At 55.7% G+C, this 27293-nt stretch overlaps 1 protein-coding gene across 3 annotated transcripts in view; it reads right to left on the bottom strand.

Annotated features, from left to right (window-relative positions):
* Positions 1–395: 395 nt before the first annotated feature.
* Positions 396–27293, bottom strand: part of CRHR1 (corticotropin releasing hormone receptor 1) — a 59454-nt gene continuing 32556 nt past the window's right edge. The window contains 12 exon segments of one of the 3 annotated variants that reach the window (NM_001009727.1): positions 7620–7760; positions 8321–8362; positions 8546–8681; positions 8905–8990; positions 9253–9325; positions 11415–11475; positions 11687–11840; positions 12067–12187; positions 13298–13401; positions 19555–19561; positions 19564–19645; positions 24523–24642. In NM_001009727.1, coding sequence (NP_001009727.1) covers positions 7620–7760; positions 8321–8362; positions 8546–8681; positions 8905–8990; positions 9253–9325; positions 11415–11475; positions 11687–11840; positions 12067–12187; positions 13298–13401; positions 19555–19561; positions 19564–19645; positions 24523–24642 — 1127 coding nt within the window. 3 annotated transcript variants of the gene reach the window in all.

The raw sequence follows: 27293 nt of genomic DNA, 5'->3' as shown, positions 1-27293 counted from the left end.
TCATTCCCTGGAGGAGAGGATGGTAACCCACTCCGTGTTCTTGCCTGGAGAATGCCCTGGACAGAGGAGCCTGGCGGGCTGCAGCCCATGGGGTCGCAAAGAGTCGGACACGAATGAAGCGACTTGGTGTGCACGCAGCCTGTGAGCTCCACATCAGTGAGACGGCAAATCCCCCACACCCAGCTTCGGATGCTTTGAAGTGGAGGGTGAGCGTCAGGGACCTTTGCCAAGAGGTCGATGAGTGGAACCTTGTAGACTCTGACAGTCCCCCCCCACCCAGTTGGTGACATGTCTCACCCACACCGGCCTTGACAGGCGTCCGATATTCTGTATGATTCGGATTGTGTCTCTCAGAGCATCAACCACGTTTTTGTAAGAAATAACACCCCTGCTTGTTTGTGCATTTCTGTTTCATCCATTCATATAACATTTAATTAGATTACAAACTAATTACAATGACAAATTAACTGTCAGAAACACTTTAGGGAACAGGGACAACTGACTGGTGAGCAGATCCCCAGCTGGTGAAGTGTCAGGGCCAGTGGAGGAAGCTGCCAGCTGCCCCTCCCTGGGCTCCCATTGCAGAGAGAGGACAGGTATATCAGTCAGGGGCTGTTAGAGAAGGGACAGTCGGCTTGTGTAGTTCTTATGAGAGTGGAGCAGTGTCTAGACTGGGTTTACCTCTCTGCATCTGAGTACCCAGATGCTTGGTACAGCAGGGCTGTGATAATAGAAATCTCTCCACACCCTCTCCAGCCCCCTCTCCCCGCCCCAGCTACTGATGTTCAGCTAGACTGTACCTCAGGTAGAGTCCTGGGGCTTTAATAAAACTGAAGACTAAGACACCCACTGGGCGTAGCTATTATAAAAATAACAAAACAGATAATAGCAGGTTTGGGGGATTTGCCTGGAGGTCCAGTGGTTGAAACTCCACGCTTCCACTGCAGGGGGTGCAGTTTCAGTCCTTGACTGAGGACCAAGATCTGTGCAGAGCAGCCAAAAAAAAATTAAAAAATAAAAAGTTATTTAAAAATGGAAAAAAAAACCCACCAGATTTTGGCATGGATGTGGAGAAATTAGGATTCGCATACGTTGCTGGCAAGGATATTGTAAACAGTGGTAGCTCAGACAGTAAAGCATCTGCCTACAATGCAGGAGACCCGGCTTCAATCCTTGGGGAGGGAAGATCTGGAGAAGGCAATGGCACCCCACTCCAGTACTCTTGCCTGGAAAATCCCATGGACGGAGGAGCCTGGTAGGCTACAGTCCATAAGGTTGCAAAGAGTCGGACACAACTGAGTGACTTCACTTCACTTAACAGCCGCTGTAGAAGACACTTGGTGGTTCCATGGTAGGTTAGAAACAGAAATTTATCACGTGACCCAGCAATTCCTCTCTGGGAGTATACCCCAAAGAACGGCAAACAGCTGTTCAAACAAAAAAATTGTACTTGGATGTTTGCAGCAGCACTCTTCACAATGACTTGGAGTACATGCAAAGAACCCAGATGTCCTTCAGCTGATGGATGGCTAGAGAAAGCGTGGCCCCCTCGTAAGAAGGAGCATCATTCTGCCCTACAAAGGAATGAGGTTCTGATCGAGCTATGATGTAGATGGACCTTGAGAACGTTAAGCAAGGGAAAACAGCCAGACACAAAAGGACGAATCCTGCGCGACTCCACTTTTATGAAATATCCAGAACAGGCAAATCATCAAGACAGAAAGCGGGTGGTGGTAGCTGGCGGGAAGGAGAGTTGGGGGTCTGGGGTTTCGTCAGAGTGATGAAAAAGTTCTGGAGCTGGATAGTGACAATGGTTATACATCATGAGTGTATTTAATATGCTGAATTGTACACTTGGTTGAAATGGTAAGTTTGATGTTGTATTTTGCCCTAATTTCATTTTTATTTATTTTTAATTTATTTATGTTTTGGGGCTGCACTGGGTCTTCGTTGCTGTGTGTGGGCTACTCTCTAGCTGTGGTGTGTGGGCTTCTTGTTGCAGTGTCTTCTCTTGTTGAGGAGCCTGGGCTTTAGGGTAGTTGCAGGCTTCAGTAGTTCTGGCTCGCAGGCTTAGTTACTCCTCGGCAGACGGAATCTTCCCGGACCAGGAATCGAACCCATGTTCCCTGCATTGGCAGGCAGATTCTTAACCACTGGACCACCGGGGAAGTCCCCCAGTTTTCTAAAGAACAAAACAAGGAGTAACTTCAGTCCCCTCCAGGAGCACTGTGCTCAGGACAGGCCTTGTTGTACCTGTCCTGGAGTTCATCAGACCAGCATGTGCCCCGATTTGGGGTTCAGAAAACACCCCCCAAAACCCAAAACAGAGGCTGCTCCTGCCTCCCCCTCCGCCATCTACCCTTGGGCTCCTGGCAGCCGTGGGATCAAAAGAATTCTCTGGACTCATTTCCTCCTAGGCTCTTGCCAGGACACAACTCATCACGGCTGTTGGGTGTCTTGTCTAATTGCTGCTTCCCCAGATCCCCCAACTTGCCCCTCAGCCCCAACGCCAGCTCCCAGTCCTGGACTGGCTCCTCTCCACGGCCACTCTGTGCCCCTACAGCCCCTGCAGGAGGCCTGGTAGGCGGTTACATGAATGGCTGATGCTCACTCCCCAGCTTGTGTTTCTGCTTCAAGACTGCAGCACCCTCCCTCCCCATGCCCCTCGGATTTCACCCCTTTCCTTGAGGGCATCCTCCTGGTCTCCAGCTTCTGGTCCCTCCAGGCTGCCTCCCCTTAGGTATAGCCTGGATTGTGAGGGTCGCCACCCAGGGCAGGCTGGGACAGCGTCCCTGCCTTCTGTTTGGGGACTTAGGTGGTGCCTGGAGTTATTTTGAAATGATCATCGGTGTTTCTAGTACACCGAGAGCTCTGAGAAATATACTTGGTCCAGGCCTCTCTTGACCTGAGTCTGCTCAGCAGCATCTGCAGGGGTTGTGGGAAGATGGAAGGAAAAGAATAAAAGGTGATGCTCTGAAATGAAATGGAGCAGGGACAGGGATGGGGACTCGGGGAGGGTGGGCTGGTTCAGGGAGAGGGCCATGGGAGGCCCATGGCTTTACAGGCACAAACTTCTGCATCCAGGTTCATCTCGCAAGCCGGTTTGTCCACAGATTGGAGAAACGGGGGAATTTCCTTAGAAGAGGGTTGGCAGGAGCAGTGGGGCAGGGAGGGGAATTCCACAAGAAATTCAGCTGTGTAGGGTTTAAACACCATGGGGGCCGAGTGAGGCCAGCCAGGGTTCACGTCTAGCTGGGCCACTGCTGGGTGCTCCCAGGCACGTCTCTCAACCTCTCTGGGCATCACTTTCCACATCTGTTAAATGGGGATAACAGATCTTGCCTCATAGGGTGGTATGAAGGGTAGATGAGATTGGTGTGTGGGGGGCTTAGCAGAGGGGCTCCGGGTGAGCACTCAGTGATGGTACTGCTGATGGAAAAATGCAGGGAGCAGCCCTTCTGTTTGAACCAAAGGTGGGAAGGTGAGTTTGAAGTCAGGGGGCTGCATGAGATGAGCTTGAGGGACCCCTGAGCTGTAGGCCAGTGGCACCCTCACTTGGGCTGGGCATGGAGACCCTCGGAGGCTTCTGGTGGACGCGGGCTGTACTGTTTGCAGTTAAGCATCATTTTAAGGAGTGGAGGGGTGCAGGATGTTGGGAAGGTAGGGAAGGAGTTGCTGGATGTAGAGAACCCTCATGGCTCTCACCCAGTTGGGCTCAGCAGCCTGACACTGGCTGGGCCATCTTTGGGCCGTGCAGGTATTTGCCTGGGACTTCGCCCCCATCAGACAGTCTGAAACCCCTAGTCCTCGCCGTCCCCTTCCCCAGAGCCGCTTTATCAGTCCTGGCCTCCCTAAACCCAAGCCCAGTGACTCCAGTTAACTGACGCGGTGGAAGGAGACCCGGATTTGGAGAAGACCTTTGATCTCAGAGGAGTCCACTGGCCTCAGTTTTCTCGGCAGGAAAATGGGCTGATTCTATTTTCCTTGAATGTTATAAAGGATTTTGTGGATTGCAAAGCAGTCTACAAATGCCCATAATTAATTATTGTCTGGATTCTAAAACCTCCCTTCCTCCTTGATCTGCACCCTCTGCCCTCTTCAGGTTCTGGGGTATCTGTTGGGGTCCCACGCTGGGTCCTATTAGGAGCAGGGGGCTGAACAGGCCTGGAGGAGAAGCCAGGGACCCCAAAGCAAGGGCTATGCTGTCGTACTCAGGGAGGTGGGGAGACAGAACTGGAAAACCCAAACCCCGCAGGGTGGTTTTTCCTCCACTGGTGATCTGAGCCCATGAGGGAGGGTCTAAAGGAAAAGAGAGCTCAGGTGGGAATTTGAGCACACTGCAGCCTCTGGGTGTGGATGGAGAAAAATTCTTCCCAGTTTCACAGAGGGGCCTGTCCTGCAGTGACCCCCCTCCACCTCGCAGATGCCAGACCCCTTCCCACAGTGTGGTGATGTGCATGTCTCTTGGCCCATCACACCTCCCACAACCCCAAGGGACCTCCCTTCCCACCCACCCACAAGCCAAAGCTCCGAGCAGAACGACCCTCAGAAACCCCATTGTGGGGCTTGCCTTGAGCCCAGCCCTGGAGCCCATGGTAGGGTTAAACACTGCACACCTGCCTCTGGCAGTTCTTTGCAGCTCAGATGTTCCCAGCCCCTCGGCCCTTTACAGTCTCTGGACAAGAGGGATCTTGAGATCATCTGGACCAGCCCCCTGCCTGCCCAGGGACCCCCTGCAGCTTCTGTGATGACTGCCAGCCCCACTTGGATGTCCTCCTGTGACCTTCCAGCATTGGCAGCTCTAAACTTTGCAGCCTGTTGCCGGCATGTGTCCTGGGGGTGCCACTTGCCTCCCCACCTCACAAAGGGCTGAGCGCACAGCAGGTGTGTGACTGGCTCCCATCAGCTAAAACAGCCAGGAGGGTGGTCCAGTTGCTAAGACTCTTGAGGTCCCAATGCAGGAGGCCCAGGTTCAATCCCTGGTCAGGGAACTAGATCCCACAGGCTGCAGCTACGGATCCCACGTGCCACAATGAAGAGCAGAGATCCTGAGTGTGCCACTAAGACCCAGTGTATAAATAAATAAGTAATAAATATTATAAGACTCAAATAAATAAATAAATACTAAATATTAAAAAACAGCCAGAGGACAAGCAGGAAAGGGGGCACCGCCCCAGCTCGGTCCTCTGAAGACCCCTTGCCTATGAATTCCCCTCACAGTCCCCAAGCCCCTCTCGGCTCTTCTCCCCTCCTCTCCTCTCCCCTGACTCCACATCCTCGCTTTCTCACTCTCCTTCTGGGTGGGAGGCAGCACTGAGAAAGATGCCTCCTGTTGGCCTCCTTTGTGGCCATTTGAGATTCAGCCATCAATTCTGGTCCTTCTTTTGGGGGACTCTTTATGGGGTTCCCTCCAACTGCTCTGGAAGCTGTCAGCCTGTCTCCATCCTGGTGGCCCCTGGTCCCCTTCTCACAGCCTCCTCTGATCAGCTGGCCCTCCCAACTGTCTCCTTAAGGGGACGATGCCTGGGCAGTCGGCAGAGCAGGGTACCCCACTTGGCTTCAGGGACTGAAGCTTCTCCTCCCTCGGTGAGTGGCCAGACTCTCACCCACTGGAGCCCCCCTCCCCCAGCAGACGCTTCTGGGCTCCCAGCACCACGGTCATCTGTCCTGGTGTCCTGACGCGCCACGCACCCACGTGCACGTGTGTGGGTGTCCCTGATTGTGTGCATGCATGTATGCGTGTGCACACACACCCCTGCATGGCCCCGTTTCCGGGTCAGAGACTCAGAGGCAAGGCCCAGGCCTGAGAGTGGAGGGTGGAGTTTCTGTGTCCCAACCACCTCCTGTCCTGAGGATGCGGCTCACACTGTGCCCAGCTTGCTCCTGGCCTCCGCAGGAGGTGCTGGAACTACTGCCCCCGGAAGGCTGGTGGCTAAACTTCCTTGGCCCCTCGGGTGGGATGACGCAAGTGTGGGTCCCACCCGGCTCCCTCAGCTTCCGCAGCAGGACTGAGCTACCGTCGACCGTGGTGGTGGGCGTGTACGCCCCTGCCCTGGAGTTGGTTCTGGCCTTGTCTCCTGGTCTGCTTCTGGGGTTTCCATGCTAAGACAGCATTCAAGCCTGTACAGCCTCCCCTGCTTCTTAGCTCCTCTGTTTCCAGCCCAGCTCCTCCGTGGGGCTGGGACACGAGGCTGCCCGGTCCCACTGCCTCGCCTCTGCTCAGGCAGCAGCCCGCGCGCAGAGTCCTCCGTCTGCATGGTTTGCCCATACCCCTTCTCCCTACAATTCACCCTCTTATGAGAGCTGCCCTTATTCCCTGGGCCCCACGATCCACACCCTTGTAAGTCCTCCCCTAAGGCCCCATCCCTGGCAGATGTGAGGGTGCCATTGGTGCCCCAGCCACACAGTGGCCCTAAAGGCTGAAAGTGGCCTCTGTTTCTTTGGGATGCCCTCCCAAGCCAGCTCTGGCACACACAAGGCCTTCACAAGTGCTGGTTGAAAGATAAATAATATAATTTATACCAGCCACCCCCATCTCCCAGCCCCAGCCCCCCAAAGTCCTGCTCTGTCTGTCCAGTCCCTCGGGATGTGGCTGGCTCCTTACCTGGGGTGTAAGCGGCCAGCTGGCTGGTGCTCTGGGGAACTCGGGGCAGGGAGGGGCCCAGCGCCCCACCCCCTTCTATTTTGGCTTAGCTAGTGATGCTGGCCCAGAGATCATCCAAAGGCCGCAGGGCCCCTTTGGCCAGCAGAGGGGTTGGGTCGCGAGGCCGGGTCACTGAAGCCAGCGGGCTGGGTGGCCCCAGCATTCTCTGCCCCCTTCAAAGGGAGGCTGGCTTTGGTGGGGGCACACACTGGCTTCTGTCACCCTCCCACATCCCCATCATCTCGCAAAGGGGGGACACCTGGGGCCGGAGGCTAAGGATGGGGAGGCTATGTGGGGCGGGCAGCAGTAAAGGGCCAAGGGTGTGCGGCAGCGAGGCAGGGTGTTTCTGGTGGCAGAGCCATGGGGTCAGATGACTGGCGTTTGGGAGGATTTTGGTTACGCAGCCTGGTGTCTGAAGATGCCATCTGATTTCTAACAATGTCTCCAGGGCTTCTGACAACAGAGCCTTGGTTCCCAGTGGTGCAGCGCTGCTGAGGCCTGGAGGCATCCTCATGGCGGCTCAGATGCTGTGACGAGAGTTTCCCATGATGCCCGTGGGGCAGCGAATGGCCCCCTACAGTCTCTGAGGACATCCTAGGGTCTCCAGTGGGCTGTCATCTTGTGCTCTGAAGGGACTCGTGTGCAGCTTTGGATTCCCCACTGTCCAGCACCCACTCTGCATTTCCAGTCCATTTTCCAGGGAGGATGGGGGCAAAGAGAAGCCAGAGGCCCTGGGCCCAGCCCAGTCCTATAGGCTATTTTCCACTCATCTCGTGGCCCTGACTGCTGCCATAGGCCTGGAACTTCTGCTCAGCTGGGAGTTGGGGAGGGGCCTCCTGGGCTCTCAGTGCTAGCTGAGCCTGGGGGTAGAGGGTGTGGGAGGGAGCTGGTCCCCTCCACAGACAGGGTGGCTGGCTAAGCCTGGCGGCCATCTCCCCAGCCGTAGGTCTCGGGGGCCGGTCCGTGGCCCTCTGGCTCACACTGCTGTGGACTGCTTGATGCTGTGAAAGCTGACACGGGTGGGGGAGGTGGGGATGGACATGGCGCGAGCCACACGGGCACGGATTGAGTGCTTGTCCTGCCAGCGGTGCCACCTCTTCCGGATGGCAGAGCGGACCTGTGGGTACACAGCAGAACATAAGGTCTGAGCCCGGGTTTCAAACCCCCGCTCCCACCCCCACAGGCAGCTATCCAGGGAGCCACCTTGGAAGGGCAGCACTGACATCATCACTATTGTTGATTTCGTATTTGTTAGGACAGTTTTCTCAAGTGTTATGAGGAAGGGGTGCCTTTTTCGAATCCACCCGAAAGTACCATATGGCCTTTGCCATGAAGAATCTCTACCCTCAACCCACACACATCTGCCCTCAACCTCCTGCCCTAGGGCTCAGCTTCCTGGTTTTCAACAACCCATTTCACAGACTCATTGATGAGACTGGAGTCCCAGCTTCTGACCCCCATACCCACTGCTAAGAAGCGGGCTCATTACCGCAGCAGCTGAGTGGCAAGTGGCAGGGACCCTCCTGGAACTCCCAACAATATCCCTGTAGGGGCTGGGAGCCAGGAGGATGGAGCGGGGAGGACGGAGTTGGTGTGCAGCAGACAGGAGGCGGCTACAGACAGCCTCTGGTCCCAGCAGGCCTCCTGCTGTCCTGAGTTCTGGGCCCGGGTCCTTACCTCGCTGTTGAGGAAGCAGTAGAACACAGACACGAAGAAGCCCTGGGGTGGCGGGAAGGCGGGTCAAGGGATGGGGGCAGGCGTCACCCAGCCTCGGAGTTGCCCCCAGCCTCCCGCCCTTCCAGGCCCCTGCCTGGGAGAACCCCCACCCAAAGAGGAGCAGGGGACAGGCAGGGGGACAGGCCGGGGCTGGGAGGCTGGGTGGGGTGGGGGACGGGTGCGTACCTGGAAAGATTCCAGGAAGGAGTTGAAGTAGATGAAGACGACCCGGGAGACCTCGTCCTCCCCGGGGTTCACGAAGAACAGCATGTACGTGATGCCCAGGAGGGGGAGCAGCACCAGAGTGGCCTTCACAGCCTTCCTGAGGGAGGTGGGAAGGAGGCCCAGAGTCACAGCCCACCCCTGCAAGGAACTGGAGCCCGCCACTTGGTGAACAGGACTGGGTCTGGGGGAGGGTCCTTGGAATGTCTGAGACAGGGGTGGAGCTGTGGTTTCAGGAGGGACTCTCAGGCCTGCAGGCAAACTCTGGGTCAGAGCTGGGGTCTCTGAAGCCCCCCATGGGTAGGGGAGGCAGGTCTGGTTACCTGTACTGAATGGTCTCAGAGGTGGTGGATGCCCGGAGTTTGGTCATGAGGATGCGAACGATGTTGAAAAGGAAGATGAAATTGATCTGAAATTTGACACACAGTGGGATGGCCTGGGCATGGTGTGCGCAAGATGCTGGTGCGAAGGTAGGGGACAGGACAGGGACTCAGCTGTCCTGGGTCTGGCCTCTGCCACCCTGCTGCTCTCCCTCTATCTGTGTGAGCCCAGCACAATCCTGGCCCCGTGCCCCTACCTCTAGGGAGAGGAAAACTTTCAGCCCACGGTAAGTACTGCTGGCCTCTCCCCACTGAACCCTGCCCCCACCGCCCTCCTACCCAGGTTCTTACCAGCAGGACCAAGATCATCGGGCCCTGGTAGATGTAATCAGTGTACACCCCAGGCCTTTTGCCAAACCAGCACCTAGAAGGCCACAGAAATGAGGAGGAGGGTCATCTGGGTCCAGTTCAGCAGCATGAGGGAGCAGCAGCGCTGGGGCAGAAGGAACTGGGGCCAAAAGCCAGGATCTGGGTGCCCCACTTCTAACCCGGGCAGAAGGTCAGGATCCCGCCACAATGCCTCAGTTATTCCATCTGCAGAATGGACAGCATCCTTTGAGATATAAAGCTGGAATTGGGCACTGTGGCAGGGAGGGGAATTGTGGAAAAGCCCGCTGAATAGAATAAGCATGGGCCCAACATACATGGTCCCGCTGTAGCTCTGGCACATGCCCAAAAGGGGGACCTTGCGCCGTACCTGTCACGCAGTCACTCCCCACCCCAGTAGCTAACACCTGCGACGAGAGGCAGAGTTGCTTTGCATTTTCTTGATGTCACCTCCAGCAAGATCTGGGGAGGTCTGGGGAGTGGGTTGGTGTGGGGCACATTGGGAAGTCTGAGTCGGACACGACTGAAGTGACTTAGCAGCAGCAGCAGCAGCCCTTGTGCAGAGACACTACACTCTCATCCCGAGAGTCTACAGTAGCTAGAAATCATGATGCTTCCATAAGCAGAAAACTGAAACCTCTCGACTTTTTCAAGGTTGGAGACAAGTTCAAGTTTTCAAAAGGACCGAAGGCAAACTGTCCTGGGGCCAGGTCCAGTCCTTGGCCCTGGGGTCCGCAGGTTCTTTCAAGTCTCCCACTTAACATCCCTTCTGATGCAGTGCCAGGATCATACCACAAGGCGGAGCTCCAGAGACGTTCAGATGGACGTTCCTCCAAGCTCAGCCATCCTTTTGGCTCCAAGATCCGCCCAGATGCACATACTGGGTGGCTTTTTGAAACCCGTCCTCTCTTCCCTGTACTCACCTGGACACCTTCAGGCACAGGATTTACAATGCTCCTGCTCTGGGACCCAGGTCGCCATTCTGGGAATCACTGCCAGGCCCCCAGTTCTGTCAGTCAGCTGCCCTTGACGTGCAGCCCAGGCCCCCATCCCATCAATTTCGCAAATACACAGAGAGCCACAGCCAGGCTGGGCAGGAGTCAGGAAGGATCACCTTGATAAATATGGATATAATTTTCCAGGCTCCTTGTCAGGGTTGGACAGTAACAGCCACAGTGACGGAGGCAGCCTGGAACCCCAGTCAGACAGTGGGTTCCTGAGGACACTGACAAAGCAGATTCTGGCACATCCCCTGGCCTTCTCTGTCCACTTTTTCTGCCTCTCTCTTACAGTGGTTCTTAAGTTTAGCTTCATATTAGAATCACCTGGGCAGGTTTAAAAAAATCCTGGTGCCCAGATCACACTTCAGACCAATGACATCCAACCCTCTGCAGGGCAAGACTGGCCATCAGTACTTTTTAAAGCTTCCCAGGTGATTGTAGTGTGAGCCAAGGCTGAAAACCACGGCACCAGAAGTGAAGTTTTCAGGGGCAACTGGGAACACCTGCTTCTATTTAAATACAGCTCCTCAGGACTTGAAAGATGGAAGGAGTCTCTGAGATTGATCAGTTTCTATTAAATCCACAGAACTTTTGCTAAAACATGTCTTCATTAATAGAAAACATTTATACGCATTTCCTATGTGCCAGACTCTATTCTAAATGCTTGATGTATATATATATTAACTCATGTCATTCCCCTAACAACTCTTTGAGGGAAGGCACTATTATGAGGATGCCCATTTTGCAGATGAGAAAACTGAGGCACATTATAGGACCTACCCCAAGGTCATAAAGCTACCTAACGATGGAGTCACAGGTCGTAACCTGGGTGGTTTGGCTCCAGGGACTTCCAGCACCCTTCAGTCTGTTCTGCTTGGCATGAAAGCCTGAGACAGGTAAAGGGCCTCGACCCACCCATCCAGCCCACCTCAGGCAGAGCACTGCTAGGGACCCACAGATTGAGTCTGCCCTCCAGGAGCCTCCCCACGCGGATGAAGAAGCTGTGGCTCTGATGGGGACGGGGACACGGCTGAAGGTCCCTGGGGAGGCTCAGGCATAGCTGGCCTGGGAACCTGGGCCTTGGGGCTCAGGGGCCCCGAGGGCACTGAAGAGGAGGTGACTTACTTCTCATTGTCGTAGTACAACTTTCCAATGGCCCAGGCCACAATGATGGGGAAGGGCACACCTGGGGAGAGACCGGCATCACAGGACCTGTCAGTGGAGTCGGGGATGCAGACCCGGAAGACCCCAGCGCAGCTCGCCTGAAATGTTCCCACTGTCCCCGTCCCCAAGTAGGGACAGAGGGCTGTGTGCACACTCCACCTCCCTCACCTGGCCTGACCCGGGCCTGGGAGGGGGAGGATGGCCCAGTCGGGGCAGGGGGCTAGCCCGCTCACCCCAGCCGATGCAGATAAACATCCATTTGCGCAGCCGGTCCGTGGAGTACGTGAGCACGACAGCCGTGTGCAGGTAGCAGCCCTCGCCGAACATCCAGAAGAAGTTGGTCACGTGGAAGTAGTTGTAGGCGGCTGTCACCAGCCTGCACCAGCCCTGCAGCCCACCCCATCAGAGGTGGTGATTAACCGAGGGGGGTGGGGATGCGAGGAAACAGCAGCCCACCCTGGGCCTGGGGCCTCCTCTGGGCAGCATGCCGGCACCCCTGGGATCCACTCTGGCACTATGGGCTCCAGGGCCTGGTTCCCATCCCTGCTCCTCCAGGGCCGCCCCACCCAGACCCTTCTTCTGACCCTGGGCCTGCCCCACCCCCAGGACACACCACGTTGCTCTGATGGACTTCGGGGCTCATGGTGAGCTGGACCACGAACCACGTGGCATTGCGCAGGATGAAGGCTGAGATGAGGTTCCAGTGGATGATGTTTCTCAGGCACCGGATGCTCCTGGGGGCAGCAGAGGCGGGTGGGTGACAGGAGGCAGAGGAGGAGGGAGAAGATGAGGGATCGGCCGCCAGCATCACTCCAGCCCAGATGTATGGAGGGGAAGCTGAGGCTAAGAGCAGCAGGGGCTGGCTAAGTCACACTGGGAGGTGGCATCAGGGGCTCTCCTTACATCACAAGTCCCTTCTTAATTGTGGCCTGCCCAGTCCTAAGCAGGGGCTTCCCTGATAGCTCAGTTGGTAAAGAATCCACCTGCAATGCAGGAGACCCCGTTTCGATTTCGATCAGGAAGATCTGCTAGAGAAGGGATAGGCTACCCACTCCAGTATTCTTGTGGCTTGGTTGGTAAAGAATCCACCCAAAAGGCGGAAGACCTGGATTTGATCCCTGGGTTGGAAAGATCCCCTGGAGAAAGGAAAGGCTACTTCCCTTCCACTCTAGTTTTCTGGCCTGGAGAATTCCATGGACTGTAGTCTATGGGGTCGCAAAAGAGTCACGCGACTGAGCGACTTTCACTTCACTTCACCTCAGACCTAAGCTCTGGGACAGAGCTTGCCACACGGCCAGCACTGAAGGGACCAGGGGCTGCTTGCTGACTGGGAACACCCTGCTCCCACGGGCATCCCTCTCCCTGTAGCTCCAGGTTTGAGGCTCAGCCTCCAGCAAGATGCCTCCCTCCCAGCTTTCAGGCCTGATGCTCAGTCCCGTTCTCACCCTCCATTCCTGGCACAGACCTGGCTGGTGCTGCCATCTGCATCCTTGGCAGTTGTGCTGGGCCCAGGCAGGTTCAAACCCAAAGCGGGGCTCCACCTTCCTGGTCGGTCAAATGCGTGCAGCAGTCCGGACTGAGTGGGTGACTCCAGGCGAGCCTGGGCTTTGGCCAACCCCCTTCCCCTCCCGTGACCCCAGTCACTGGCAGGGGTACAGAAGTGACCCTACCAGATGCTCCAAGAGACCTGGGACAACTGTATTTGTCACCTTGTCCCATGAAGTGAGGGGGCAGGACTCCCCTTTCCCGGCAGCCCCCACCCCAAACCGCCTCTTGTTATCTTACTTCTCTGCCCCGCTCGAGGCCCAGGGGGCTGGGTGGGGGCAGTGCCAGGGCCTCCTCACCTGAGCCGCAGAAAGAGGACAAAGGCCACCAGGAGGGCCGCCAGGGAGATGCAGTGGCCCAGGTAGTTGATGATGACGGCGATGTGGTAGTGCGCCTTGCTCTTCTTCTGAGACGAGAGAGGGGGCGGGGCAGGGGTGAGACCCCGGGGCCAGGACGGGCACACCCCCACGTGCCTGCGAGGCCGGCAGCCAGCCCTTCCTGAGCCTGCTTCACATCAGGCGTGGCCCTAGAGCAGTGCCGTCCCATCTGAGTCTTGTCTGTCTGTCCCCAAATCCCACGCTCTGTGTGCTGCTAATGTGAATCTCCACCTAACAGAGGGTTCCCCACTCCGCGTGCACGAGCGTGCCTGCACAGATCACAGCTGCGTTCTCACACTCACGTTTCCATTCAGTCCCAACACTTGTGAGTGCAGGCCCCAACCCCCTAGGACTCCTCCTATTTCGGAGTTGAGTCACCATCTTCTCCATCACCCCTAAACCCCTCCCACTGCAATTAAAGCCCGTTCCTATCAGCGACCAAGGGGGAAGGCAGTCGCTGTGGATTAGCATCCACAGAATCATTTGAAACCTTAAACAAACATCTCTAGGCACCATAACTTGCTTCCTGGGTTGGCCCCAGAGGTCTGCTCCAAGTCACTGGGGTCCTCTCTCAGGACTAAAATGAAGTTCCCAATGTTATTACTTAATTCATTTCATTTACACCACAGTCCCCTTTCCAATTGACGTACACTCCCTGAGCGTTGAAGCCTTCCTGTTTACAGAATATCTTCTTATCTGTCATCCTGTCAAACCCTCAGGGCAATGCCTGGGAAGAACTGGTAGAAGGTCTATATATTATTTTGCAGAAAAACAGGCCTAGAAACACATGGACTTGTTCAAGGTCTCTCAACTTCAAACCACCTCTCACCTTCACGCACAGACTGGCAAGGTGCTGAGGCAGCAAACAGGTCCCCACCCAGGATGGGGCTCCCCACCAGTGGTCCTCAGTGCCCAGTGTCTGCAGACTCCTGACCCTGTGAGAATAAAGGCCCCTTCCACCCTTTTCTAGGTCTCAAGAGGAAAGAGGCTAGAAACCAGAGCATGGCGCACAGTGGAGCCCAGTGACGGGGTCACGTGCAGGAAGGAAAAAAGCGGATGTTGGAAAGCTCAGTTGTGTCCAGCTCTTTGCAACCCCAAGGACTATATAGCCCATGGAATTCTCCAGGCCAGAATACTGGAGTGGGTAGCCTCTCCCTTTTCCAGGGGATCTTCCCAACCTAAGGATTGAACCCAGGTCTCCCGCATTGCAGGCAGATTCTTTACTGTCTTTCCAGAGAGGGGATCGCTGTTAACCTCTCCCTCCCTCACCCTTCCCAGGTTCTGGGGTGGGGCCTGGGTATTATGAGGCATAGAAACCAACAAATACTGAGAAAAAGACGAGCTCAAAGGAAGACTTCTTTACCCTTTTGAAGCCACCAGAGCTCCTCCTGGCTCTCCCTGGACCCTCTTGTTGGAATTCCAGAATCCATGGGTGTCAGACCTGATCCCAAGGGATCAAGTCCAGCTGTACCCATTTTCCAGATGAGGAGATTGAGGCCCAGACTCCCCCCTACCCACCCAAGGACAAGGGTACCTCTGCAGCAAGATACCTAGCAGGGATCCAAGAAGGGGTGAAGCCCTCCCTCCGCTGCTCTCCCCAGCCCCTTCTGCACTGAAGGAGCATCCTCACCAAAGAAGGGGCTGGGCAGCTGTTCTAGGGGCTGGTTTTCCTGGAAGAGGTTTTCAGGAACATGACAGATTACATTAAGCTCAGGCCCTGAAGGGCTGAGACCCACCGAGATGAAAATGGATGGGGGTGGGCAGAGGGTATCCATTGCCATCATATAAATGCACATGGGGCGGGGGGGGGGTGCATCTCTGAGTGCTTGGAGGTAGATGCCAAATCCAGAGGCTCTAGCAGATATGCACATACCAGGCTGTCTGGAACTGATATTTAATTTCCTTTTATTAAATTTTCCACAAATCCATGCTGCGAAGCCTCTGGGTAAAGACAGCATCTGCGGAGCCCAGAAAGGGTGATGCCTCTGCTTCATGTACCGCCCGGGGAAGGGGGCAACCATGTCAGGGAGGCCCTTCACTGGAGTGAAGACCACTGGAGTGAAAACCCCTCATGAGGGGTTTTCTCCACTGAGGCTGAAAGGGGGAGAACTGGGCCAAACCATCCAGGTGCCACCTCTGCCTGACTCCTGGAGCTGGGCCAAGGAGGGCCCAGGCTGAGTTTGAGTCTTGCTTCCCACCTGCCACATCAGCCTAATGTAATGTGAGAAACAGCAAAGCAACGGGGCGGTGTGTGTGGGGGGGTGGGGTGGTACAGTGCAGAGGGAGCCTGAGAAGACAGCTAGAGAGATGACAGGGTCACCCTGAAAGATGGCCAGCATCACTGGGAGAAATGGCCCGCCGTCCCCAAGAGCTAGTCAGTGATACCCCGAGAGGTGTTCAAGTTCACCCAGAGAGAACAGCTGGCAACATCCTAGAGACACCCAGTGACACTCCAAGAAACCCTGATGACACCCTGAGAGACACCCTCCTGAGAGAAAGCCACCATTAACTGCAGACGCAGCTGGGATGCCCAAAGGACAGGTGGACACAGCCAGTCCCTGGGGACCTGAGCAATACTCTGTCCTGTCCGGTTTGGGGACCTGAGGCTGGCAGGTACCCTGAGGAGGGTGGCACTGGGTGGAGGCCCCTCTGCTGTGCCCGCACCACCAGACTCTCTGCAAGAAACACCCAGTCCAGTGTCAGACCTGAACCGATGCCTTTTCAGGATGTGTGATGGGTTCTCTCCACCGGATGCCCACTGCCCCGGCCAAGTACCCTGCCTGCCCTCTCTCCCACCCCCTCCTGCCCCATTTTTGTGGCTCTTCCTCCCCACTGCCCCGGGTTTCCAGAGCTGCTCTCTGACTCCACCCTTGGGCCCTCCAGCCCCTTGCTTCCCAAACGCTGGTCTCCAGACCTGCAACATCAGCATCATCTAGGATCTCGCAGGAATCTTAAGAAATGCAGTCTGAAACCCCATCCCAGACCCACTGAGTCAGAATCTTCATTTGATCAAGAAGTCCGATGACGCCCACGCTTTTCAGAAGCCCTGGTTGAACCAACGCCCTCTGTGAGCCATGAACGCCGGCCCACAAGCCTACACCCTCAGAGTCCGTTTCCTGTCCCATCAAGGGTGCCCCAGGTTGTGCTGGAGGCCAGGGCAACCTGCGCTCAGCGCTCAGCAGAGTGTGAGGGAGGGAGGCAGGGTGTGTGCAAGTGTCAAGGGAGGTGGGGGAAGAGATGTGGACGCGAGAGTTGTCTGGGGCAGTGGTGGTGGTGGGGTGTCTGCAGTGGAGGGAGACAAATGTTGGCGGGGGAGGGTGCAGGCGGTGCTGGGGGCGTCAGTGCAGGGGCCGGCCCATGCTTGAAGCAAGCTCCCCAAGTGGGGGCTTGTCCCTGGTGGTGATGGCTGTGGGCAGGTCTCCGCCCTGGCTTTGGCCTCTGCGCGCCCTCTCAAGTCCCATTTCACAGGCAGCCGTTCTGCGAATCCATTATCTGCAGTTCCCCCGGGAGCGCTGGTTCTTAATTAGGGCTGAGAAACCGGCGGCTCCATTTAATTGGCGACTTTTCTCTTCCTCTTTGCAGTAGCTCCAGAAGGGAACGGGAGTCTTGAGAGTGGCGAGGGGTCTGGAGAGGCTGGGGGTGGGCAGAAGGGGATGGCGTTTTCACTAATTAAATTAATTGATTACCCAGAGTGCTAGGCAAAGAGGCCAGCAGGGGCTGCTGCCGAGGAAAGGGTGGGCGGGGCAAACCGAGCGGGGGTGAGGGCTGCCATCAGACAAAGGGGGTGCCCGCGTCACCTATGAACTCATCCATGATCCCTCATCACCCCGCTCTCCAGGTGAACACTACAAAGTCCCCGGAGCGCAGGTGATGAGAGCAAGGGGGTGGCTGATGGATGGAGCGCCCTCTACAGGCCAAGGCTCAGGCGGACACCAGCCTCCCTCCCCTAGGAGGCAGAGATGGTACAGAATAGCTCTCCCGCCTTTCACACACCAGGAACCTGAGACTTACTGAGGCTGTTACCTGCCCAGGGTCACACAGTACAGGTGTTGAAACCAGAATCCAAATCTCAAAGCTCCTGCCGCCAACAGCCTCGTGCTGTTCCCCTTATACTGCCAAAGAGGGGCGTGATGAGAAGCTGGTGCTTCCTAATTCTCCTTCTCCCACCCCCTCCCTCCCCCCGGAACCCCGATCCTGCTGGTGGAGAGAGCGAGTGACTGAGTCCTGGCAGAAGGGATGGGGGCTGCAGGATGGAGAGAAGGAAAGGCTGAGGGCAGCTGACCTCTTCCCCTGAGTCTTAGAAGGGTGCTGGGAACAAGGCACTTACTGAGGGTCCCCCAACTAGAAGGTCAGCCAACTAGAAGGAAGGGGCTTAAATTAGAGCAGGATAGATTTGGGAGGTCGTGAATGTCCTCTGACATTCATGAGGCTTCCATGAAGGGGGCGGAGGGGGAGGCTGAAAGCAGCGGTGGCGTCTCCAGCTTTGCAGACTCCAAGAAGGGGACAGATGCCTGCTCCTCTGGGGCGGGGGAGAGGTGTCTGCCCTCAGACAGGAGGTTGGTGACCTCTGATTGGAGACACTTGGTCAGCCTCAGGCTCTGCAGACCCGGTGTGTGTGTGCATGCTATGTCGCTTCAGTCGTGTCTGACTCTTTGTGACCCCATGGACTGCAGCCCACCAGGCTCCTCTGTCCATGGGATTTCCCAGGCAAGAATACTGGAGTGGGTTGCCATGCCCTCCTCCAGGGGATCTTCCCAACCCAGCGATAGAACCCGAGTCTCCTGAGGCTCCTGCACTGCAGGTGGGTTCTTTACCACAGAGCCAGCAGGGAAGCCCTCAGGACAATTCAAGCGCAAGGTGGTACTGCCTGGAGTACCATGGAGCTGCACGCAGCCTGGTGCTGAGCCCATGTACCACAACTGCTGAAGCCTGTGCGCCCTACAGCCCGTGCTCTGCGACAAGAAAGTAGACCCAGAACACCGCACCGCAACTAGAAAAACAGCCCGCTAAGCAACGAAGATCCAGAGCGGTACAAAATAAATAAAATTTTAAAGTTATTTTAAGAAGATGGGGTGGAGGGTCCGCAAGGTCTCTTTCAATTTAGATCATTTAGGCACTGGAATTCTCCCAACTGCCCAGACCAGCCCCTCTCTTCCACACCAGTAGCCTGGGGCCTTTGGACAACTTGGGGCATCTTCCATCTGCCCTTTGCTCACTTCTTCTTCCAGCTCCATGACCCCTACCTTCCTCAGCATCCACTGAAGGATGAAGATATAGGTGAGGGGGTCAGGGCTCAGAGGTAGCAGCAACACCAGGACAACAGACATACCCGTGCGTCTGCCAAACGTCACCCTTGAAAGATTATTCATTGCGGCGGTGTTTGTCATAACCGCAGACTGAGAACAAAGACGGGTGAAATAAGCTATCTGTACATCTGTACACTGTGATATTATGCAAATATGAAAAAAGAATGAAAACGCTCTTTAGGCACTTATACGGAACAATCACCAAGATGGATGATTACGTGAAAAAAGCAAGGTGTCGAACATGTGTAATCTACAACGTTTGGGTGAAAAACACACAAAAAAAGAACAAATATACATAATTGCATGTCTGTGCAGAGACTGTCTCTGAAAGAATACTTAAGAAACTGGCAAAATGGTTACTGCTGGGCGGGGTAGAGGGAACCCAGTGACTGGGACACGTCTGGGAGGGAGACTTTTCTGTGTTTTCCCATTTGTACCTTTTGAATTTTGTATTAGGTGTGAGCAGCATCTTTCTCAAAAACATTTAAATATTTAAAAGGCTCTTCAAGGGCTTTTTCCAGCTCCATGGATCCCTCCCCCCCCACCCCCGTCCTGGATCCTCAGGCGGGACCCTGGCCAGACCTGAGGTGTTGCTCAGGTGGCTGGGGAAGAACATGGATGAGAACTGCGTCCAGTGAGAAAGGAAGGAACAGAGGCTCAACCCACCACTGTCAGAGCCCACCCGATGCCCCCTCGGCAGCCCCTCCTTCGGGCGTGCCTGCTCACGGCTGGCCTAGATCTGGCTCCCCAGTCGCCTTCTCTCTGCAGGGCACGGACACCAGCCTCTGGCTTCCCACCCTGATGGGCCAGTAGCAGGCACAGAGCTGTGCCAGGGGCGCAGGCCCAGGCCTCAGTGGGCAGCTGGCTTGGAGCCTCACCTCCTCGCTGAGGATCTCTTGGCACTCGGAGTAGTTCACGCGAGCGGCCCACGTGCCATTGGCCAGGCACTCCCGGTAGCCATTGTCTGGAAAAAGAAGGGCGAGTCAGAATGACCCCAGGCTCCGCTCCCAAAGAGGAGTAACCCGAGCATCTATCTAGCTGCCATTCGTATGTCCATCTACCCGTCCATCTGGGGCAGCCCAGGAGCTGGCTTGCTGGGGGCCCTAGGGTGAAGCTGGGGAGGGGGGCTTTCTTATTATCTCCATTTTCCTGCCTTTTTCTGCCACTGGCCACTAACAGAGGCGCAGTGGCAACCCCAAAGGCTGCCCATGCGCCACGGCTGTGCCCACCCACACCCACGGGACTGGCCCAGGGGCAGAGGCCTGACTGGCTCACTGGGCTGTCTCCCGCAGATTACACGGTGGGCGCCCTGCTGAGAAACCTCCCATTTTGGGGTCTCACGTGGCAGCAAAGCTGAAGGGTGAGTCCTGATGACTCAGTTCCCGCTCTCGAGGCCAGGCGTGATGCGGACGGTGTGCGGTGGCAGTGCGCGTGGCACGGTGCACTGACCGGCTTCGTGGGGCAGGACGCACCATGGTAAGCCACCCTCTGGGGGGTCCTTTCACAGGGCATGGGGCTCTCAGGGCAGGGGGCAGGGAAGGGCTCCAGGCTGCCATTTCCCTACAGCCGGCCTCATGTTGGAGGCTCACACGGTGCGAGCAAGCATGGTGGGCAGAAAATGACAGGTGGCTGGAGACGAGGGGTGTGCTGGGGGATGTCACGGGAGTGGGTCGCATGTAGCAAGTATTTGATTATTAAGATCTGCTCGAACAGGCTCCCAGCCTGACACTTGGGAAAAAAGACAGGAGAGTGGCCGGGGGAGGGGCGAGAGGTCGAGGCTGCCACCAGCCTGGAAGCCAGAATGTGTCACTTCCGAAGGACATCGGGAATCATCTGAGGTCTAAACCGAGGCTGGCTAAAGCGCACTGGGACACTCTCCTTCCTGCCCACTCTCCGGGGACACTGGGGCCCTGAAGCCCAGGTGGGAGGGGTCTGAGGGACATTCACATCTTGACCTTTTCTCCTTTGCTGGCAGAGATCGCTCTGCCCCACTCTGGACCCCTCTTAGGCATTGGTGGCTCTAAATATGTTTTCTTGAGTGAATTCTGGCCCTGACTCCAGGCAGCGCTGGCTGGAAGCCATTTCCACCAGAGCCCCTCCCCTCTGGAGGGCTCTCCATGGCTCACACTGACCTGCATGTCACATCTCCACCCCAGCAGGGCTGGAGGAGGGCGGGGGAAGCTGCTCGGATCCCAGTCCCCAAGCCTGGAACCCTGCAGGGGCAGAGGACCCCACAGGAGGCAGATGGGGGCCCCTGCTGCATGAGTAACATCAGTCAGGTCGCCTCCTGGGGCGCTCTCCTCATGCGCAAGAGGGAGGGCTACGTCAGCCGATCCCCAGGGTGCCGCCCAGCCTGGGACATGCCTCTGCTGGAGGCACCAGGCAAGAGGGAGAGGATGGGGCGGCGTGTTGGGGGGCGGGGGTGGGATTTGCTGCCGCTTACCTGGGAGCGGGAACCGCTGCCTGGCTCTCCCTCCTCTCTAAACCCTTCTGCTCAGAGGCTGCTCGCCCATAGCACCAGCGGGGAAATGAGGCTAAATGGATTTTTAAAGCTCTGCTCGGCTTCCCAGCCATTGGACCCAAGTCCCGGCAGAGCTGAGCCCTTGGGCAGAGTTGAAGATGCTGCTCATTCCCTCCTAATTGCTAAATGAGGGAGAAGCTGGCAGAGGGCTGAGGGTTCCGTGGCTGGGGTTTCAGGGAGGCCTGGGGGGAGGCAAGGGAGCTGGGGAATCCTATGTGTCTGCGGTGGATGGGAGGTGCTTGGGACCAGAGGCTGTTCCCAGATGTCTGCAAACAAAGGGACTTGGTGCCAGAGAATCTGGTGGGAAGAAGCATGGGCAGAGGAGGGGGCGTTGCCTTAAGAGAGGCAGCACACTATAGTGTTAAGAGCTCGTCACCCAGACAGGGCTTCCCAGGTGGTACTAGTGGTAAAGAACCCGCCTGCCAATGCACGAGATATAAGACACGTGAGTTCAATACCGGGGTCGGGAAGATCCTCTGGAGGAGGGCGTGGCAACCCACTCCAGTATTCTTGCCTGGGAAATCTCATGGACAGAGAAGCCTGCTGGGCTACAGTCTACAAGATTGCACAGAGCTGGACATGACTGTGGCGATTTAGCACAGCACCTAGATAGCCTGGATTTAAATCCTGACAGCACCCTTTACTAGCTCTGTGACCTTGGACGAGTCCTTCAGCCTCTCTGCTTCCTTATCTGCAAGACAGGAATGATCTTAACAAGAGTTCCTGCTCAATGGTTGAGAGGCGTTTTTAGTTGACACATACAGGGTATGTGGAGCTCTACTTGGCATGTGGTGTGAGCTGTTGCTTTTATTATTATTGTCTTGGAGCTATATTTATACAACCTTACATAAGACTCAGAATATGCCACTTGTCGCTATCAAAGGAGGCACAGGTCCCGGAGGCACCCCCTTGCCTCAAGCCCCCCCTTTTGAATGCAGGTGGGGCAGGAGCCTGGAGTCCCTCCCAGGCTGGATCATCCAGAGGGAGCAGGCTCTGGTGGGAAGTGAGGTGATCCCACAAGAAAACAGGCCCAACAGGCAGCATGAAGTTTCCAGGGAGGATGCGACCTCCTTGTCTTTAATTGCTGAGCTGAGCAGTCCTCCTGGAGAATCACGGGAAAATTGATATTTTTGGAAATATTTCCCATCCCTTTGAAGATCAGATGCAGTGGGAAGGAGGGCATTCGGGAGAAGGCCTAGACGTCCTGCCAGCACCTCCTCGGTAAACGAATTAACTGGTGCCTAATGATTAGGTACAAATCTGGGTTCCCAGTTGCCCCTGATTACGCGGTGTTTCTCATCACTGTGACAGGGGAGGCACCTGGAAAGGGGAGTCTCCTAGCCCTGCCCCCACCTCAAGGAATTATCACCTTCTCCTGCTCTTCTCCTGGGATCACAGACGGAAGAGCAAGGGAGCCAAGAGAACACTTCACCCAAACCTCCCACCCATCCTGCAGGTGGAGAAACTGAGGGCCCGGGCAGGGCCAGTTGCAGAGGGCTCCTTAACCAGGTGTGTGTGGAGTTGGGACTAGAACCCAGGACTCCTGGCTTCCACTCAAAGGCAGGGCTGACAAGTCGAGTAGCGTGTGTCTAGGCACTAATGGTGTATTTGGGGGGCTGTCGAGTTGTCCTTGGGGACAAGAGTGGGGGCAGTTCATGGGGAGTGGCCAGGGCTGGCTCAAAGGTAGGTCGCACGGTAGCCACAGAGAAGGAACCACAGAAAGGTCGACTCCAAGCAAGGGTGTGACAGGGTCGGATGAGAGACGAGGACTGGAAAGTGAGGTATCCTGAACCGGGGCAGCGGCACTGGGGATGGAAGGCAGGGAGGGTCAGACGTGAGGATCACTCTGGAGGTGGAGCTGACAGGACCTGGTGCTGTCATGGGCGGGGCTGCGGGGCTCCTTTTGGAAGTAGCCCCCCACCCCCCAACATACACCAGCCCTAGTGTTGCCTCCCTCCAGGGAGCTCCCGGGCCGGGCACCCGGCCGGGTGAGTGGAGGAGCAGGAGGGCTCTGGTTTCCCAGCTCCAGTGCCACCTCCAAGCTTTGTGACCTTGGGCGATTTCAGCCTCACTGCCTCCATTTCCTAATGGTAAAAGGGGCCCAACTAAGTTGGAGGTTGGCAGGATGAGCACCCCAAACTTTTCTTCAGGTCCTTCAGCCCTCCCTCCTACTTACATTCTCCTCACACCTCCTCCAGGCTCTCTTCTCCTCCTGGGTCCAGGCTGCATGGTCTGGCTGTTCCAGCCTCCTGCCCAGTCCCAACACCTCCCCAGGGCCCTCCCCACCCCTCCTTGACTGTGGCCCCCCACCCGAGCCCCCTTAATCCAGCTGGTAGAAAAGGGGAGGGGCAGGAGAAGGAAATTGAGAGTTTTGAGCTGGACAAAGTTTTAAGAAGCCGTGTTGTCCAGCCCTCTCCATCCTCAGATGAGAGGCCAGAGGACCATAAAAGAGGGGGAAAAAAATGTGCTAAAGGTCACACAATTATTTGGTATCTGAGATCACCTTCTGTCCCCTCTTTGGGCTCTAAGCTCAGGCCCACCAAACCCCAAAGGCCCACCCAGGGACCCCGCCCCCCCCCAGACAGGTCAGGGCCCCTGGCCTGCAGCTGTTGCTCTCTTGATAAGCAGGGGCTGTGAGTCATTGACAGGGGAGAGCAAATTAATTCTGAGGGTGACAGGTGGCATAGCAAGAAGCTGCAAAGCCTGGAGGTGGAGGCTCAGGGCCCAAGGGGAGCAGGGTGTTTATGTGAGGATCAAGTATCTGAACAAGCCCTGCCCGGATCAGTTCTCCTCTGTCCCCACCCCACTTGTGGGCCTGCCTGCAAGGACAAGCCCCCCGCCTGTGTATCTAAAACCCTGAGTCCCCTACCTCATGGCTGGAGGACCCTGGCTAGGCCTGGGAACTTCTCTGAGCAAAGCTGGGGCTACTCTGATGACCCCTGCCCTACCTCATGGCTCATGCCAACATTAACCAGCAGGTCAACTGCAGAAGAAAGTGTCAGACCTGGATGCAAATTCCGGTCTCACCAGCTGGTGATCTTGGGCAACTTCCCTAATCTCTCTGAACCTTGGAGGCCTTAACTATATAACATAGTTACATGTAGCATCTTCCAGGGTATTGCTGAGTGTCCGCAGTAAATAGCAGAGTGCCCAGTAGAGCACACAGCTGGCCTTTGGTCAATGGCAGCTGTACCCATGAATGGTATTGGTATTATTACTGTCACTGTCAGTATTATTTTCCCCACCTGCAACAAGCCCCCAGTTCTCTGCATCCTGTCCCACCTCCCAGGAGACGGTCTACCTTTCTCAGGCTTCCTTACTTGTGGTATTGTAGCGGACGCCATAGAAATAAGCAGGGCAGGGTCGAACCACCAGCTGCCCTGCAGGACTCTGGGGCCAGCAGGTGCCAATAAGGTCCACGGAAGCATTGCACTGCAGTCCTGGAGGCAGAGACGGCTGGTGAGACAGAGCAACATCCCCACTCCAGTGTCCCCCCAACCAGTCTACATTCACACACCAACTGAGGACAGGACAGCAATGACCCCAGTGCAGAGAGGAGCTCTTTTTCTGCAGAGGAGATACCAAGGGAAGGAATCTGAATTTGATGCTATGGCACTAGGGAGCCAATGTGGGTTCCAGAGCAGAGGAGGAACAGAGACACTGGGGTGGTGGTAAAGCTGAGGTCCTGGCTGGCATTTAGAGGAAGGCTGGACATGCTCCAGGTCCCCTGCTCTGTAGTCTGAGGACACTTCTCTTGGCCCTGCACTTGGTGTAGACTGGAGCGCTCAGAATTCACAGCCTGGAACAGCTTGGAAGAAACCCAGCCAATCCCTGACTCAGTCCCCTTACACGCCTCTAGAACCAAACCACATCTGCTCTGAACCTGTAGGAACCAGTTAAAAGAAGTTGGCCCACCTTCCAGCTCACCTGATAACCACAATCACTGAACATTTGTGCTCTAATCTATGCTAGGAAAGGACCTAGGAAAGGACTGGCTGAGAGGGATCATGGAGAAAAAAGGGAGAGAGACACTATGTGGGGAATTACTGAAGTAGTAATTCGGAACCCAGGCTTCAGACTGGGCTCTGCTACTCATTTGCTGTGTGAGTGTAGGCAAGTCACTTGCCACCTCTGGGCCTATCAATAATGAAGTAGTTGGATCTGATCAGAAATTCTTAATCTCAGTCCACTTGAAATTGTACAGGTTCTTATAGACTTTGAAATTTAATGAAAAATTTGTTCTATACATGCATTTTAATTGGGAAAGGGACCATGGCTTGCATTAGATTCTCAAAGGGAGTCTGTGACTCAAAAAAGGGTATAAACAACTGGACCAGAAAGAGGATGTCAAAATCCCCTTCCAAATGTTTGCCCTTAATTAAAAATTAAGAGCTTCTGGAGTCGTGTGTGTGTGTGTGTGTGCACGCACATGGACACTGGAGCAGAGTTGAAGTCATAGTAACACTTCTGGAGGGCAAGGGGCTTTTGGTCTCCAACAGGTGGGGGCTGGGCTGAGGACAGTCCTGGCCGCCCTCCTGATGCTGCCCCTTCTTTCTACCCCTTTCCAGGCTCCCCTCCTCTCAAGGCTGTCACACCAGTCCTATGGAGGCCCAGTGTGTCCATCACGACGGGAGTGGGGTTAATAACTCAAGACTGGCCCTAGACTGCACAGACAAGCCAGGGAGAGCCATGAACCAATGAAGGGGCAGCATCACTAGCGCAGGGCATCAGCAGCTGCCAAGCCCTACAGGGGCCCACCTGCCACCCCCTCCCCAGCCAGGCCTGTGCCCAGTCTCTCAGGAAACAGCACTGGTTAGACTGGCGTCCCTTCCCTGCTGAATGCAACACGTGCTGAGCAACCCTTGTACCAAATGCTGGCTTTTCTTTTTAACCAAAGCTTTTCATAGGGTGTGTGGGCAAGTCCAGGCTCAAAGGACAGAGGCCTCGAGGCCAAGTGTTTTAACTGAAAGAGAAAGAATTCGGAATTGGGGCTTAATGGACACAAGGAGACGACTAGCCAGGCGGTGGAGGTGGGTCAAGCCCTGGCGCTGTGCCACCATGGCGCCTCCATGAATGGCATCACAGAGAGGTGCTGGGGGTAGGGGAGTGAGGAAAGCAGGTTGAGATTTTAATCTGCCTTGGATCCTGCGGATAGAGCTGAGCCTGGAGAAGGCGAGAAGCCGCAGGTGTGTGGCTGTGGGGAGGGAGGGATAACGTTATGGACCGTGCTGTCTTTTTCAAAGCCCTTCTTCATGTATGATTTTGTTTGCTCCTCATCCACCCTGCAATGCCATTACTCCCCCTGTCTAAAAATTTACAGATTTGTTATTCCCTTTTTACAGATGAGAAAACTGAGGCCCAGGGAAGTTAAGTGACTTGCCCAAGGCCATAAGCCAATGAATGAAAGAACCAAGCCTCATCACCAGGTGTTTTGGACTCTAAATCGAGTACTCTATTATACCACACTGCGTGCCCATCTGGGGGGTGGGACAGTCGAGGAGGCAGTAGGGAAAGCAGCAGTATTTACTGAAAGCTGACTGAGTGCCAAGCGCCTGCCAAGTGCTTTACATCTTTCTGTATATCTACATGGGCTTCCAGTGGCTCAGACGGTAAAGAATCTGCCTGCAACGCAGAAGACCTGGATTCAATCCCTGGGTTGGAAGAATCCCCTGGAGAAAGGAATAAGACTACCTACTCCAGTATTCTTGCCTGGAGAATTTCATGGACAGAAGAGCCTGGTGGGCTACAGCCCATGGGGTTGCAAAGAGTCTGATACCACTGAGTGACTAACACTTTGACTTTTCATTTATCTACATATACCTATATCTGACTGAAAACCTTCCTTAGTAGATGGTTCATTCAGTCACATTCACAGTTTAGGCTCTGGGAGCTTTAAATGGAATGTCACGTGTGGCTCCTGGGACTTGCCTAAGGCACACTATCAGGGTAGCTTCTGCTTTACCTCCCCACCCTTTCTCTCTCCTGCCCTGGACAGTTCCCCAGCAGCCCTTCAACACACGGCAGGTCACCACGGGGCACCAGCCACAGCCAAGACCAGCCCAGAGCCAAGGCAGAAACCCACTGCCCAGCT

The sequence above is a fragment of the Ovis aries genome, chromosome 11, assembly GCF_016772045.2.
Source record: "Ovis aries strain OAR_USU_Benz2616 breed Rambouillet chromosome 11, ARS-UI_Ramb_v3.0, whole genome shotgun sequence".
NCBI lineage: Eukaryota > Metazoa > Chordata > Mammalia > Artiodactyla > Bovidae > Ovis > Ovis aries.
The sequence above is the reverse complement of the archived record's forward strand: the minus strand, read 5'-3'. Positions and strand labels throughout refer to the sequence as shown.